Consider the following 13,825-nt stretch of genomic DNA (forward strand, 5'->3'; position numbering starts at 1 on the left):
GCCATTTCCAACCCTTTATTGGGGCTCTGTCAGCCCCAAATAAATATAATACATTAAACCCAGAGCTGAGGGCATCGTGCACCCCAGAGGCACCCCCCACAACCCCAGCTGGGCAAAATAAGTTAGCGGGGGGCCTGCCGAAGGCCAGGCCAGCTCCCTGGCTAGGCAGGCGATGGCAGCTGGACTCGCACACGCTGATCTAAAGTGCATCTCGGTTCTGTGGTCCCCATGTCTGTGTGGCCCCCGGCTGGGCCACTGGGAGGGGCGGGCGGGAGGCTCCCGGTGCTCACACCGTGCCAGCAGTGGCCACCGAGGCTCTGTGTCCATCTGTCCGTTAGGGGGGTCGGCCACATGGCTGGGTGTCCTCAGGAGAAGCTGTCGTCGGGCCGTGGCTGGGAGTCGAAGGGCGGGTCTGAGACCGTGATGCCTTGATGCAGCTTCTCCAGAGAGAACTTCATCTGGGAGGAGGAAGTGGGCAGGGCAGGGGGTGAGTACCGGCAGGGGTGACGTTCCTCCCCTTCACGCAGTTGAGGGACTGGGCAGGGTCCAGAGAGGCCACATCCCCTGCCAAGGTCACCCTGTGACAATAGTGGAGCCACACTGCACCCAGTTTAACTTCCAAGGTGCTGGAGATGGAAGGGGCCCAGGTGGCCCAGGTTCAAGTTGCAGCTCTGCTACGTACCGGGTAGCCTCGGGCAAGCCCCTTAACGGTCCCAAGGTCCCTCCGCTGAAAGACGGGTCAGTCACAAACCTGCTTCACAGGATTATTTCAGGGATCCGATGGGCAAACACCTGGCACTTGGCATACAGGAAGCGCCTGATACACATCGGCTACTCTTATTCTCCGCTGTGTGACCTTGAGCAAGTCCGAACTTCTCAGACCTTAGCACCCCCATCTAATAGATGGGGAATAACAAGAGCATCCCTCTCATAGGCTGGCCACAAAGAGCAAATCAGTGGGTCACAGCAGCACATGGAACAGCCCAAATCAATCTGTGGCTGCTGCTAACAAGTCTATGAAGTTGACCCTGTGCCCTCGGCAGTTAAGGGAGGAAAATAATGGGAATTTAACTCAGGATGGGGAGGCCCTGCCATCCCTCTCTGTGAGCGATGTGACCCCAGCCTCAATGCCTTTCCACCCTGTTCTGCACGGCCCTTCCTAGCACGAGCGTCTCCCTGCAAGTATGACCTCAGGGTGCAACGAGGCCCTAGACGCGACTCCATATCACGGTCTACGGTGACCACACGTGATTTCACCATTACCCGCCAACTTGGGCTCTGATACCCTTGGGCGTCCAGCCAATACCAGCCAACTCTCAGCTTCCCACACACCCCCCTCCCACCTAAGGCACTAATCCAGGACCTGACATTTATGCTGACCCACCACCACATGAATTGGGCACCTACTGTGCGCAGGCACTGGGCTCACACTAATGACAGCAAACACGTGTACGCTGTTCACTCTGAGCTTGACGTTGTTCGTACGTGAACTCACTTGATTTTCACAACAGTCTTTGAGGGAACAGCAACCATCGTCCCGCTCGCAGAGGAGGAAGCCAAGGCTGGCAACGGTGAAGTCACTCGCCCAAGGTCACACACCAGAATCTGAACCTCAACATCTGAATAGATGCTGCCACCGTACTACAGACAGCGTCTGGAGCAACCCCTTCTGGAGATCTGACCCCAGCATCCTCTGGAGAAACTCTTTCCCACCTTCACGTGACCCTAGTCACCCCACAGCGGCCGTGGGGTTCAAGGACCAAGCCTCGCCTACCCCCGGCCTCTGTGACTGGCTCAGGGACGGGCCTGTGACCCTAGCAGCCAGTGAGAATGAACGCTTTCCTTTACATGTCAGCCTAGAGCTGCAGGTACCACCCTGGTCAAGGGTGGGAGGGGAGGATGCCCAAAACAAAGCCAGCCCTGGGGGTGAACAGAGTCAAGAGATGGAATGAGGGTGGCTGGATCCAGCCATGCCTGAGGTCAGACACCCGTGGATATTTTTCCTAGGACGAGGGCCAATTCTTCGATTTGTCCAGCAACCCTGGGAGCTGGGGACTATGAATGGCTTCCTCATTTTACGGAGGAAGAAACTGAGGCCCAGATGTGTCTGCCACATGGTGGGATCTGACCACAGGGCCCTTCGGCCCCAAAGCCGCACCTCGTCTAGGAGCTCCACGGAAGCCCTCAGGATCTGCCTCCACTTGTGCACCTCGACGCTGTGGAACTGCTTCTGCAGGGCTAGGATCTCCGCCCACTCCGTGGCCGTCTGGGGGAATTTGCTGTAGGGGATGCAGGGCTTGAGTGGGGCGGTTGCCTTTCCCAACCTACCCAAGTTCCCAACCCCCTCAGGCCACCCACTCACCCCTTGGCCAGGGCCAGACTGTGCCAGGACTCGAAGGTATGGGCCGTCCTTTCCAGAGACCAGAGGCGGTAAAAGAGGAGGACATTGAGGGCGATGAGGACGATGAGGCTGAGGGCAGGGGTCAGAGGTCAGAGGTCAGAACCAGCACGCAGACACTCCCATAAGTCAGCACCCACACAACCCCACCTCGAAGAGCACCACAATTACCCCCTTCTCAGAGGAGAAAGTGAAGGTTCAGAGAGGGTGAGAGACACGCCTAGGGTCACACAGTCCACAAGCAGCAAAGTCAGGGTTCATATCCGGGCCTGACACCCACACCCCCTAACTTGCACAGCAGGCTGCCTCACTGGGAGAGCTGGGGGCACTGAGTGGGGAGAAGGGGCTGCGGCTGGGACTGAGGCGAGGGGTGCCAGGGATGCGGGATGCGGGGCCCTACCTCACACAGATCCTGAGGCGGCAGCAAGGGGGAGACAAAGAGGTGAGAGCCGCCCAGCCCTGAGAGCCGCCCCGCCCCTCCGGAAGCATGCTGCACTGCCCCGCTCTGGACTGCCCGTGCTGGGAAACTGAGGCCCAGAGTGTGTGACCAAGCTGACTGTCACTCCCCAGGGTCTGCTGGGAGCTCAGACCTCACTTCCAGGTCCTCGGAGTGCCCTGCCCCCCACGTCCCCTACCGCCCCCCAGGCCTTTGTGCACATTAGCGTCTCAGCTCAGGAATCCTCTACTGTCCCAGGAAGCCTTCCCCTGCCTCCCACAGCTTTCCCGTCCCGGCCCTGTCCCCCAGCACTCTGGCCTGGTGTTAGGTCCGTTAGTCACTACAGTGTCCCCAGTGTCACCCAGGTTAGGGTTGGGTACAGAAAGTAGGAATGAGATGTGTCAGTGACAGTGCTCCTTTTCCGTATCTCTCCTGGAGCACCTCATTCCACCTCCTTTGGGTGCCTGCTCCCCCAGAATGCCCTCCCTGCCCCCTGGGCGAGGGCAGGCCCTTCCGACCTCCCAGAGCCCCCAGGGCTTCCCTCTTCCAGCAGGACACGCTTCTCCATGACCCACTGAGCAGCACACTGTGTAAGGAGCTCTGGGCACCTTCCAAACATCCTCTCCTTTCGTCTTTGCCGGGCTAGGAGGTGTGCCCATGCTCCCGCTTCAGGAGAGGCCCAGAGAGGCCAGGCACCTGCCCGATGTCACACAGCCAGAATACAGATCCAGGCCTGGGTGACCCCAAAGCCCGAGCCCCTTACTCACACGACGCTGATGAGAACAAGGGCGCTGGGGATGCCTGCCCCGGGGCCCTGGTCCACGGACGGTTCCGAGAAGCGCGAGCTGAGGGAGCCTGAGGAGAGCACCACGGAGTCAGACAGACCCATCTCGGCATGACCCCCCCGAGCCCCGCTCCTCCGCCTGCCCTGCCCAGGCCTGAGGGGACACACCCGAGGTGTGCATGCCAGCCCGGGCACAGGGGTCAGGGTCCGGGTGCTGGGGCCCATCGCCGTGACCCCTCCAGCTCAGGGGCCGCTTCCGCCTCCGCAGGCCTGACAGCAATCCCCGGGCATCCTTCCCGCCTTCCTCCAGGGACAGCTTCTCGGCTTTGGCAAGCTCTCGCTCTGTGGACACAGGAGAGGCCTCTGCACGGCTGCCCCTCGCCAGGCTCCGAGCCCGTCCCTGCCCTGGCCAACCTCCGGCCCCTACCCAGGTGGTGGAAGTAATCTTCGATGCCACTCCACGAGTTCTTCTCGATGAGTGACTTCACAAGGCTCCAGGGCTGTTTCCGGTAGCGGATCTCAGAGGACACTCTGGGGTTGGGGAACAGGGCGAGGGGGCCGGGGTCTGACTCCAACCTCGCAGCCCCACTCCCCAGGGGGAGCTCTCCTTCCACCAATTCAGAGAGGGCCCGTCGTCACCCATAGACACACACCTTGACAAGTCTCCCGACCTTCGCAGCGCCCACCCACGCCGGCAGCTGACCCCGCACCTCCTTCCCGACTCTTCCATCCTGCCGCTGTGCCCCAGCTCCACACGGAGTCTGAGACAGCTCAGCACATCCCACTCCTGATCTTCCCCCGAAACCTATTCCTCCCCACCTTCCCCATCGCAGTCAATGGCAGCTTCATCTTTCTATTGGCTCAGGCTGGACACCCCCAGGTGCTCCTGACACGTCTCCCCGGGAGAAGGGATTGTCTGGTTTGCTGCACCCCCACCGCCTGGAACAGTGCTGGGCACAGAGCACATAACCCACAGCCAGCAAACAACTAAACCGATCATCGTGCACTCAGCCACTCACTCGCCTCCGGCTCAAACCCCTTCCACGGATGGGGGAGAGGTCCCCGGGGCTGCCCTCGTCTACCCTCCGCTGTTCAGGGTTCAGAGGACTCAGGGACCCAGAACGTCTGCTCCTCTGCGGTGGTAACCCACGTCGTGCTGCGGGCTCGGGGTGGAGACAGAAGGGCGGGGACCCCGGGAGCAGCAGGGTGGCCGGTGAGGGGCCAGGCCGCTGCTTACCGGAGTCGGGCCTTGTTCCGGGCAAGGCCCAGGATGCAGTAGCGGTGCGCAGTGTAGAAGTAGTCCTGGTAAGGGATGCCCTGCGTCAGCACCTCGGAGTCCACCACACATGCGCCTGCCTGCGGGCCGCGCCGGAACAGCGTCTGCGGGGACGAGGAAGGAGGAAGCGGTCAGGGGCACGCCACCCGGCCACGCCACCCAGCCCGCCGCTCTGCCTGGCCCACCTGTGTCTCCACCACGGAGGCGCTCTTGGGGCCCAGCGGGTTGCTGATGGGAATGGTGTAGGTCAGCACTCGGCGCTGGTGGCACTTGCTGTCCCCGCTCCAGGGACTCAAGGTCACATCTGGGGGAGGGAGGAACAGGATGAGGAGACCATTCTCCAGTTTCTGCCCACAGGCCATAGGAGAAAGCCTTTTCGGGTAGTTCCGGTTCTCTCGGGACTTGCCCCCAAACCCACCCCACCTCCAGGCCCCCCACCTTGGTGTCTGCCCCACCTTCCTTCTAGACACCTAAAACTTCAGGTGTCGGTAATTCAGGGCTGGGACTTCTCCCTACACTTCTCACCCATGCTGGGGCCTTCTTGTCCACTCTTGCAGCCTCAGCTTCCCTCTCTGTACCAGTCCAGGCTTCTCCCCTGAGCCTCAGACCTAGGGTCCTGTGACCTCCTGAACACCTTCTCTTGGAAGTTCTCCAGATACCTCACACCCACCAGGTCCCACGCTGGCTTCCGCACCCCCCTCAGCCTCCCCTCCTCTCGGGGTGCCATCGCAGGGGCAGCCCCATCATCCCCCAGGTTCCCCCCGGAGGCCTGGGCCTGCCCTGGACACTCCCTCCCCTGGGTATCCACTTGACCTCCTGAGCATTGCTCCTGCTTCGGCCCACCCCTGCCCACCCAGGGTCCCACTGCAGCCCCCGGGAATTTCTGGCCTCTGTCTCCACCTCTGAGGTCCAGGGGGTAGCTTCTTAAAGCCAAGCGTGTGCCCTGCCCCTAACCTGCCTAGAATACTCCCTGGCTCTCCAGGGCCTCTGGACAGAATCGGAGTTCGTCAGTCTGATGTCAGTCTCTCCGGGACATAAGCATAGTTTTGAAGACCGTGGGGCCCCAACTCAAGGCACAGTCTTACTCATTCTGCAGGGGATTTACATGGTTCATTTCCATGGACAGAGGAAAAAGAAACAGAGAGAAACTACCTTCTGACTAGCCCCTCCCCGGCCTGAATCTTTCAACTGGTCCCACAGGCAACCCTTCCACGTCACCTGGCGCTGGGGCTCCACCTCGCCACACCTGGCCACAGAGGCCCGGCCTCAAGGGACTCTCCCAGCGCCTGCCTCTGGTCTCAGGACCTCTGCAGATGCCTTGCTGGCCTCCTGGGTTTCTCCTCCATCTGCTCCCCCTTCCCCAGAAGAGTTCCTCCTTCAGGCCTTGGTCTCAATTTCACATCCTTCCAGCTGCTTCTCTGGATACCCCTCAGATCACAGCTACCCCTCTGACACTCACAGTCTCGGCACATCTGTGACTTATTTGTGTACCTATTTACCTTCGTTCTCACGAGATTCTCGAGTTCATCTGGCCTGGCCTCTGCACAAACCTGACAGACCGGGCACTAAAGGTGTGATCGTGAACTTGTATTTATTAAGCGCTTACTATATACTACCGTTCTAAGGCACTTTTCTAGCATTAACTCACGTAGTTCTTAGGAGACCTGGATACAACAGGTACTATTATCACACCCCCAACGTACACAAGAAGAAACTGAGGCAGAGAGGCTCGAAACCCGGCGCAAGGCCACTCAGCTAGTTAAGAGGCAGAGCCAGTCCGGTCTCACAGAATCTGCTTCTAAGCCCGCAAGGGCACCACATCTGCACAGCAGCCACCGCTGTCTCCTGCTTCCTCCTCCCCACCCACGCCCCGTGCCTGCACAACCTCAGCCCCCTGACCTGTGAACTTGCACTGCTGCAGGAAGCCCTGCAGGAAGGGCGAGTCCGAGAAGAGCATCTGCTGGAGCCGCTCGGCACCCACGTGGAAGACTGAGTTGATGAGCAGACGGCCAGAGAGGTCAGGAAGCAGGGCGGCCAGGTCAGCTGGGTGACGGAGAAGGGCAGTGGATGATGCATTCCTCCCACCTCGGAGCGGCTCTGGGTGGCTGCCCCCTTCCACTCCCAGGCCTCGTACGGCGGACGGGCAGACCCACCCTCCAGGGCTGAACGCAAGTGGAGCGCCCACTGCTCGGCCCCTTTCAGCCACAGGCTGGCTTTAGGGTGTGCATGTGCCCCAGGGTCAGCCAGTCAGAGCCACCAGGATTGGTTCAGGGGTGGGCCTGGGCTCTCAGCCACAGTGATTGGCTCCGGGCTGGGCTTGTTGCCCAAGTTGGACCAAACAGACCAACCCTAGAGGTTCTGGTGCAGCCCCTGGGAAAAGCGTGCTTTTTCTCAACTAGGCTTGTCTGGGGCGGGGCTGGGGCTCTCTGTGCCCCCACAAACACAGAAGCTACCTGTGAACGAAGCTGGCACAGAGAAAATGGAAATAGTCATAATAATAACAACAGCAGCAGCCAACACTAACGGGCCTGAGCTCTTTACGGATGTTAACTCATTTTAGCATCCTTAACACCAACCCTATGAAGTAGGTATTATTACTGCCAACCCCATTTTTCAGGTAAGTAAAATAAGTCTTGAAAGAGATTAAACAATTCGCCCAAGTTACACAGCTAGGAAGCCGTGTGGCCAGAAATTGGACCTCGGCAATCTGGCTTCAGAGTCTGTGTTCTTATCTGCTCTGCTCTGCTGCCTTCAAAGCACCGCTAAAGACACACAGATTTCTAACACCGCCATCTGTATGCCTTACCTGCCTGCCCACCCCCTGGATTTCAGTCCCATGAGCCAGCAAATCCCTTGCTAACGCCAGCCTGTGTAAGGTTTATCACACATAACCAAAGAGAAGGACTCGGGCCACCTGTCTCACCTTCCTCCCCTGTGGATGAGGAGGAGTTACTCGTGTCTGTCAACAGTTCCTCACTGGGAAGCAGGTCCAAGGGGCCCAGGGAGGTGGGCCCATCAGGCGGGGTAGGCTCTGTGCTCGGGGGTTCAGCCACCGGCGTCACTGTCTGGCTGGAGGAGGCGTCGGGCTGGCTGTCTGTCTGCTCCTCCTTGTCCTCCTCTGCCTGCAGAGAAAGGGCTTAATCCAGCTTTGTCCCACCGCCATTCCAGCCCGAGGGCCCCCGTGTACCCACATTGGCCATAAGGACTCAGCGCTGTAGGGAAACCAACGCTGGAGGGTCACGTGGGCATGTAAAGCTTCCAGCTGAGCATGTCACAAGGGGCCCTGGGGCTGCCCGGAGAAGGGCCCCTCTCAGTCCCTACCAGGCCCATCTTGGGTGCCTGGGCCATAAGCCTTCTGATGCCCCTCCTGCCCACTGGTCCACCCTGTCCATGCCTTGTCTCCTACTTCATCTGTCCATCTGTACGTCCATCTGTCCATCCGTTCCTTGCTTCTTCTCTTAGCTTTTCCCTGTCTGTCTGCCCTTGAGCTGATCGCTCTCATTCCCCGTTTTCTTTGCCATCTTTTCAGGTCCATCCCATCCCTCCATCCACCCCCTCCCCACTGTCCCCCTCAGTCCGTCCCTCTCCCTGACACCACCACCCGCTTTCCCCTCTCTCGCCATCAGCATCCTCTCTGTCCCCCATCCTCCGCTCACCCCGTGGTCTGCATCGCTGCTGGCCCGGGAAAGGTTGGGGGTGACGCGGCCACGGCGCGAACCCACCGGGCTCGGCTCCTGGCTATTGTCAGCTGCCCCAGAGGGGGTGATGTCACTCAGGGCGATCACATCTCCCACTTCCTTGGGGTTCCTGTGGGGTAAAGGAGGATGTGAGATGTCTATATCTCTGAGACCCCCCACACCCTCCTGGTCGCCCGGACCGTACACCCACCTCAGTCCAGCCAGGACTCCCAGGAGCTCTGCACACAGCCCCTTCTGTCTCCCCCCACCCCAGGAGCCAGCCACCAGCCTCTGACTCACCCCAGACCGTTCAGCTGCAAGGGGCAGACGTAGTCCTCATCCTCGCTGGTGAGGCCCAGCTCTGAGCCGTAGCACTGATGCACCAAGTGCCAGAGCTCGCGGGGACTCAGCGTCTGGGCAGGCAGGACATGGGGTTGGCCTGAGTTTCCCTGGGCCCAGAACCCTTGTTACCCCAGTCCCCACCAGCCCCCCGACGCGGCGCTCCCCCGGCGTCCACAAGGGGGCAGCCCTCACCCAATCTGGCTCCAAAAGGTCTGGCACCAGGAGCCAGGGCCATCTGGACTTTCCCCCTGGGTCCTCACGATACTCCCGCGTCTACAGGTTAGCATCCCCAGACTTACAGAGGAGAATATGGGGGCCCAGGGAGGGGAAACCACGCGCTGAGGTCACACAACTGACTGGGGGCGACCCAGGGATTCAAACCCAGCCGGACCCCAGAGCCAACGCACCCTCCGCCAGGCCATCCTGCCCCTATCTTCCTTAGTGCTCCTGGCCAGAGCGGCAAGGCCGACGATGAAATGGTAGTAAAAAGTTAAGAGCAGCGGCAGCAGGGGCGGCCATCCACTGAGTTGTTACCAGGCGCCAGGCACTCTTCCAACCCCCTCCCGCGCACTCACTGAATCTTTAAAAACAATTCTGTGAAGCGCTAACGCCGTCAGTTTAAGGCAATGACGCTGAGGCGCAGAGGTGCTCAAGGGGCGGGGCTGAGATGGGTCCCGGGGAGGGGCCGGTCTGGCACCCTGGAGCTAACCATTGGACGGGTCTGCCCCACAAGAGCTGACCCGACTGAGCACGGATTCTGGGCTCAGCCCTGGAGCTCTGAAGTAGGGACTGTCCCTATCTGAAGGGATTCAGCGACCTGCTGGTCACTCAGCTCCTCAGGGATGGGGCTGGAATCCCAGCGCTGGCAGGCTGGCTCCAGGCCCTGAGCTTTGAAGCCTCCTCTGCCCCCACCCTCCCTGGAGACCCTGCCGCTGCACTGTCCCTCCCCAGGCTCCTACTCCAGCACCCTGGCCCCTGAGGACGGGTGTGGCTGGAGCCGCCCCAAGGGGACAGGACAGGAGTGCAGCCAGAGAAGCAGGCTTGGCCTTCTGGGGTGCCGCAGGCCAGCAGGAGCAACCTACTCGACACCTATCCACCCTCCCTCCCTGCCAGCAGAACCCCAATGTGTTTGGGGTGAGAATCTTCCCCACCCCTAGGGATAAATTATAACTGGCTTACATCAAGTTTTCCATCTTTCCTTTGCAACTGAGGGTGGTCATGCCACCCAGTTCTAGCCAAAGAAGTGCAGAGCCCCCCTTTAAAGGGGGTTTTCCCTCCCTGATAAAGGAAAGTCCCCTTTCTATCCACCTGTTTCTCCTTCACATCTGGGACACTCACGTGAGGGCATGATGCCTATAGCTGTAGCAGCCATCTTGCAACCACGAGGCAAAAAGCATGTGGACAAAACATCAATATGCAGAGGGTGATAGTACGGAGGAACAAACAAGAGCTTGGGTCCCTGATGACATGGGGGAGCCCTCAAATCCACCCTGGACTGCCTGCCTCCAGACCTCTAGTTACATGAGCGTCAGCTGGATATAGAACCTAACCGCAACAGGTCAGAACCCCAGCTCTGCCACACAAAAACCCTTGTGGCCATGGGCAAGTCTATCGCTCCATGCTTCGCTGGTGAAACAGGTAATAACCACGCTGCCTCGTAGGGTGGTTGTGAAGATAAGGTGAATTAATTCATGTAATGCTCAGATCAGCGCCTGGCACCCAGTAGCACCATAAGTATTAGCTGTTATTATTACTTTATGAACTCAGTATCTGTTTGCTTAAAGCATGTTTGGTTGAGTTTTCAGTTACTTGCAGTCGACTATATCCTACGTAAACTCATGCAACCACGGTAGGCACTGTGGGAGGGTCTGCTCAGGCTGGCGCACAGCAGACCACCAGAAGGCGGGAAGTCCAGGGGCACCTGGGAGGCTCGGTCGGTGAGGCGTCTGACTCCTGATTTTGGCTCAGGTCATGATCTCACGGTTCGTGGATTCGAGCCCCGCATCAGGCTCTGTGCTGACAGCTCAGATTGGGATTCTCTCTCTCCCTCTCTCTCTGCCCCTACACCACTCTTATGTGCTCACTCTCTCTCTCAAAAATAAACTTTAAAAAAAAAAAGAGAGATGGGGTAAGTCTAAAAGCCCTTACTCAAAACCTGTGGGGCAAGATGTAATTCAAAATTAAGCAGTTTGGGGGTTTAAAAAAGCTAATACAGTGCCTATACTGTATATAGCAATACGGTACCGATAACAATAACTGTATTATGCTTAGTATTCAGTACGGTATATACCAAAGGTTCTCAAAGTGTGGTCCAAGGATTTCTGGGGGTCCCCAAACCCTTCCAGGAGATCCATGACACCAAAATTATTTTCGTAAGTATGTTAAGTGTTACTAGCAATATGAGATGTTACTCGCTTTTGTCACTGTTATTCTCATACTGGTACACGGTGGAATTTTCCAGAGGCTACATGACATGGGATGCTGCCTTTTTCCAGGGGCCAATGCAATATGTGCTCCTGTATTCTTGTGTTTGAGAATTCCCCAGTTTCAATTTCTAATACAGTAAATATTGGTAGACATAGCCCACCTAAACAAAAGCTCTTTGGCGTCCACAATTATTTTAAAAGAGTATAAAAGGTTCCTGAAGCCCTACAGTTTGAGAATCACTGGTATATTCTATATTGGATAGATATTATAACTTTATATTGAATTCCAATTATACCTAAGGTGCACCCCAGTCATGCACATTAATATTTTTTGTCCTGAAACACATGAACAGTCACACTGAGATAAATGGAGGCCTGAGCTATACAAGAAGCACATGCGGCCATTTAAGTATAAATGAATTACAACTTAAAATGCATACATTCAGCTACACTATCCACTTTTCAAGAGTTCAATAGGCACATGTGGCCAGTGGCTACCATATTTTGACAGCATGGATGGAGAATACTTTCATCTTAGCAGAAACTTCTATCAGTGCTGATACAGACTACAAATAACCATGCTAGCTCAAGTGAGGTTTTGCAGCCACACATGCAAAGATACCTCCCTCAGCTGAGAGCAGTTTTGATTTGTGGACAGAATAAAAGGCCATGGATACGCGTACACGTGGGCAGGCCTGGCACTAGGGCCCGTGGTGGCCCCCTGGTGGAGTCCATAGATGCTGCAGGTACGGCAGGCCTGTGCCCATTCCCCAAGTTCTGGCCCTCCCGGCTCCATGATATCCCCTAATCCCCCATCCAGGTCCCGTCCAGACCCACCTTTTCAAGCAGCGCATTCTGCCAGAGGCGGAAGATAAGGAGGAAGCAGCGGTCCCGGGCCCCAAAGGAGGTGAAGAAATGCTGCAGGAGAGAGAGGGGTGTGATGGGGTGGGGGACAGACATGGCCTGGATCTCCATCCTGATGCATCCGTTCATTCACCCCTTCATTCACTCCACAGAATGTTTATCCTATGCCCAGCTTGGCTGTGGACGATGCTGGAGTCACTGTGTTGAGGACACCGCCCCCGGCCCTGCCCCCGGAACTCACAGTCCAGGGCGAGAGACAGGTATGGCCCAAAGTGGTTGGGCTGTGATGGGGTGAAGCCCAGGGCACCTTCCCAGTCTCCTTCGGCTAGTAGGGGTGGTCACCCAATCCATGTTTGACCAACAAAACACAAAGGGGAGTCGGCTGTGAAGTCTTCCCACCGTTCCCTTCTCCCTTTCTGAGTCATTAGTGGGAGGCAGCCATCTTGGGACCATGAGGCAACAATCATCAGGACAGAATGGAGTGTCAGGGGAGGCTTCCAAGGAGAGGGGGCATCTGAGTTGACAGATATGGGAACTCACGAGGGAAGAATTTTACTAATAATATTATCTCCGAGCAGCTGTGTGAAAGGACAGACTGACTATAGGGACTGAGACGAGGGGCTGGTGTGGGGGTTCCAGGTCGGTGGTGATAGGAGCCCAGGCCAGGCCGGTGGAATGGCAAGGGGGTAAAGAGAAAGCAAGGGATCTGAGAGTTCAGGGTGCAGAATAAGCAGGGCTTGGGGCGGGAGGGGCTGGCTAAGACCAGTGACCACAGCCCCCCGAGCAGGTGGTCAGGCTCACCTTCTCGCTCTCAGTGCAGATCTGGATGGCATTGGGGATCAGCTTAGCTGTCTTTTCCTTCTTCAGACACGTCACTTCCTTCAGCTGGATGGAAATCTGAAGACGAAAGGCCAGTCAGAAGAGGCCAGGGCCCAGACCGCCCGGAGCCCCTCCTTGACCCTGAGTCGGCTCACTGTTGTTTCCCAGCGGAAGATGTTGCTGTAGAAGCAGATCCAGTTCTCAGAGAGGTAGAGGCGGCCCTGGAGGAGGATCTCGCGCTGCAAGGCACAGGAGTAATCTGAGGCGGCCGGGGGGAGAGACGGCAGACACCCGAGTCACACACGCTGTGCTGGCCAGCGAGGGCGGGGAGAGGCGCGAGGGCAGAGCTGGGAACCCAGGGCCCGGCCCAGCACTGGGTCTGGGCGTCAGGACTCACCCACAATGAGGCGTTCAGCCTCAGGGAGTTTGCTAAACAGTTTCCGGAAGTCCTCGTTCCGCTGTTTGTATGTGGGGCTCAGCATCTGGGGGAGTTTGGAAGGTGAGTACCCGGATGTGGGTTCACACCCCTACTTCTGCCCCACAAAGCCCCCAGAAGCCCCTGAGTCTCCTCATCCCCAGACAAGCTCTCTGCGGTTTCAAGTCTAGCTCACGTCTGGCCTCCACTGCCCATAACCCAAAACTAACCATGACGAGAGCTGTCATTCGTGGATTTCCACATAAGCCAGGCCCTGCGCCAAGTACCCACCAGCACCACGGACTCTTAGGGAGTGTTCCCTCCAGCCTTGAAAGGTTGGGACAGTTTCTCAGGAAACAGGCCCGGAGAAGTTAAACAGCTCGCTCAA

General features: G+C 57.8%; 1 protein-coding gene across 7 annotated transcripts in view; it reads right to left on the bottom strand.

The window, feature by feature from the left end:
* The window catches only part of GRAMD1A (GRAM domain containing 1A), a 24,925-nt gene continuing 11,100 nt past the window's right edge, over positions 1-13,825 (bottom strand). For all 7 annotated transcript variants that reach the window (XM_042968899.1, XM_042968893.1, XM_042968896.1 and 4 more), the window contains exons 4-19: positions 13,420-13,504; positions 13,178-13,281; positions 13,005-13,100; positions 12,177-12,257; positions 8,872-8,984; positions 8,551-8,701; positions 7,818-8,016; positions 6,794-6,937; positions 5,080-5,198; positions 4,856-4,998; positions 4,046-4,149; positions 3,787-3,960; positions 3,602-3,689; positions 2,363-2,470; positions 2,159-2,279; positions 1-458 (exon numbers count right to left, since the gene is read on the bottom strand). In XM_042968899.1, coding sequence (XP_042824833.1) covers positions 366-458; positions 2,159-2,279; positions 2,363-2,470; positions 3,602-3,689; positions 3,787-3,960; positions 4,046-4,149; positions 4,856-4,998; positions 5,080-5,198; positions 6,794-6,937; positions 7,818-8,016; positions 8,551-8,701; positions 8,872-8,984; positions 12,177-12,257; positions 13,005-13,100; positions 13,178-13,281; positions 13,420-13,504 — 1,923 coding nt within the window. In that variant the 3' untranslated portion in view covers positions 1-365. The remainder of the gene's footprint in view (positions 459-2,158; positions 2,280-2,362; positions 2,471-3,601; positions 3,690-3,786; positions 3,961-4,045; positions 4,150-4,855; positions 4,999-5,079; positions 5,199-6,793; positions 6,938-7,817; positions 8,017-8,550; positions 8,702-8,871; positions 8,985-12,176; positions 12,258-13,004; positions 13,101-13,177; positions 13,282-13,419; positions 13,505-13,825) is intronic.

This window comes from Panthera tigris, chromosome E2 (genome assembly GCF_018350195.1).
Source record: "Panthera tigris isolate Pti1 chromosome E2, P.tigris_Pti1_mat1.1, whole genome shotgun sequence".
In the NCBI taxonomy this organism is placed as follows: Eukaryota; Metazoa; Chordata; class Mammalia; order Carnivora; family Felidae; genus Panthera; species Panthera tigris.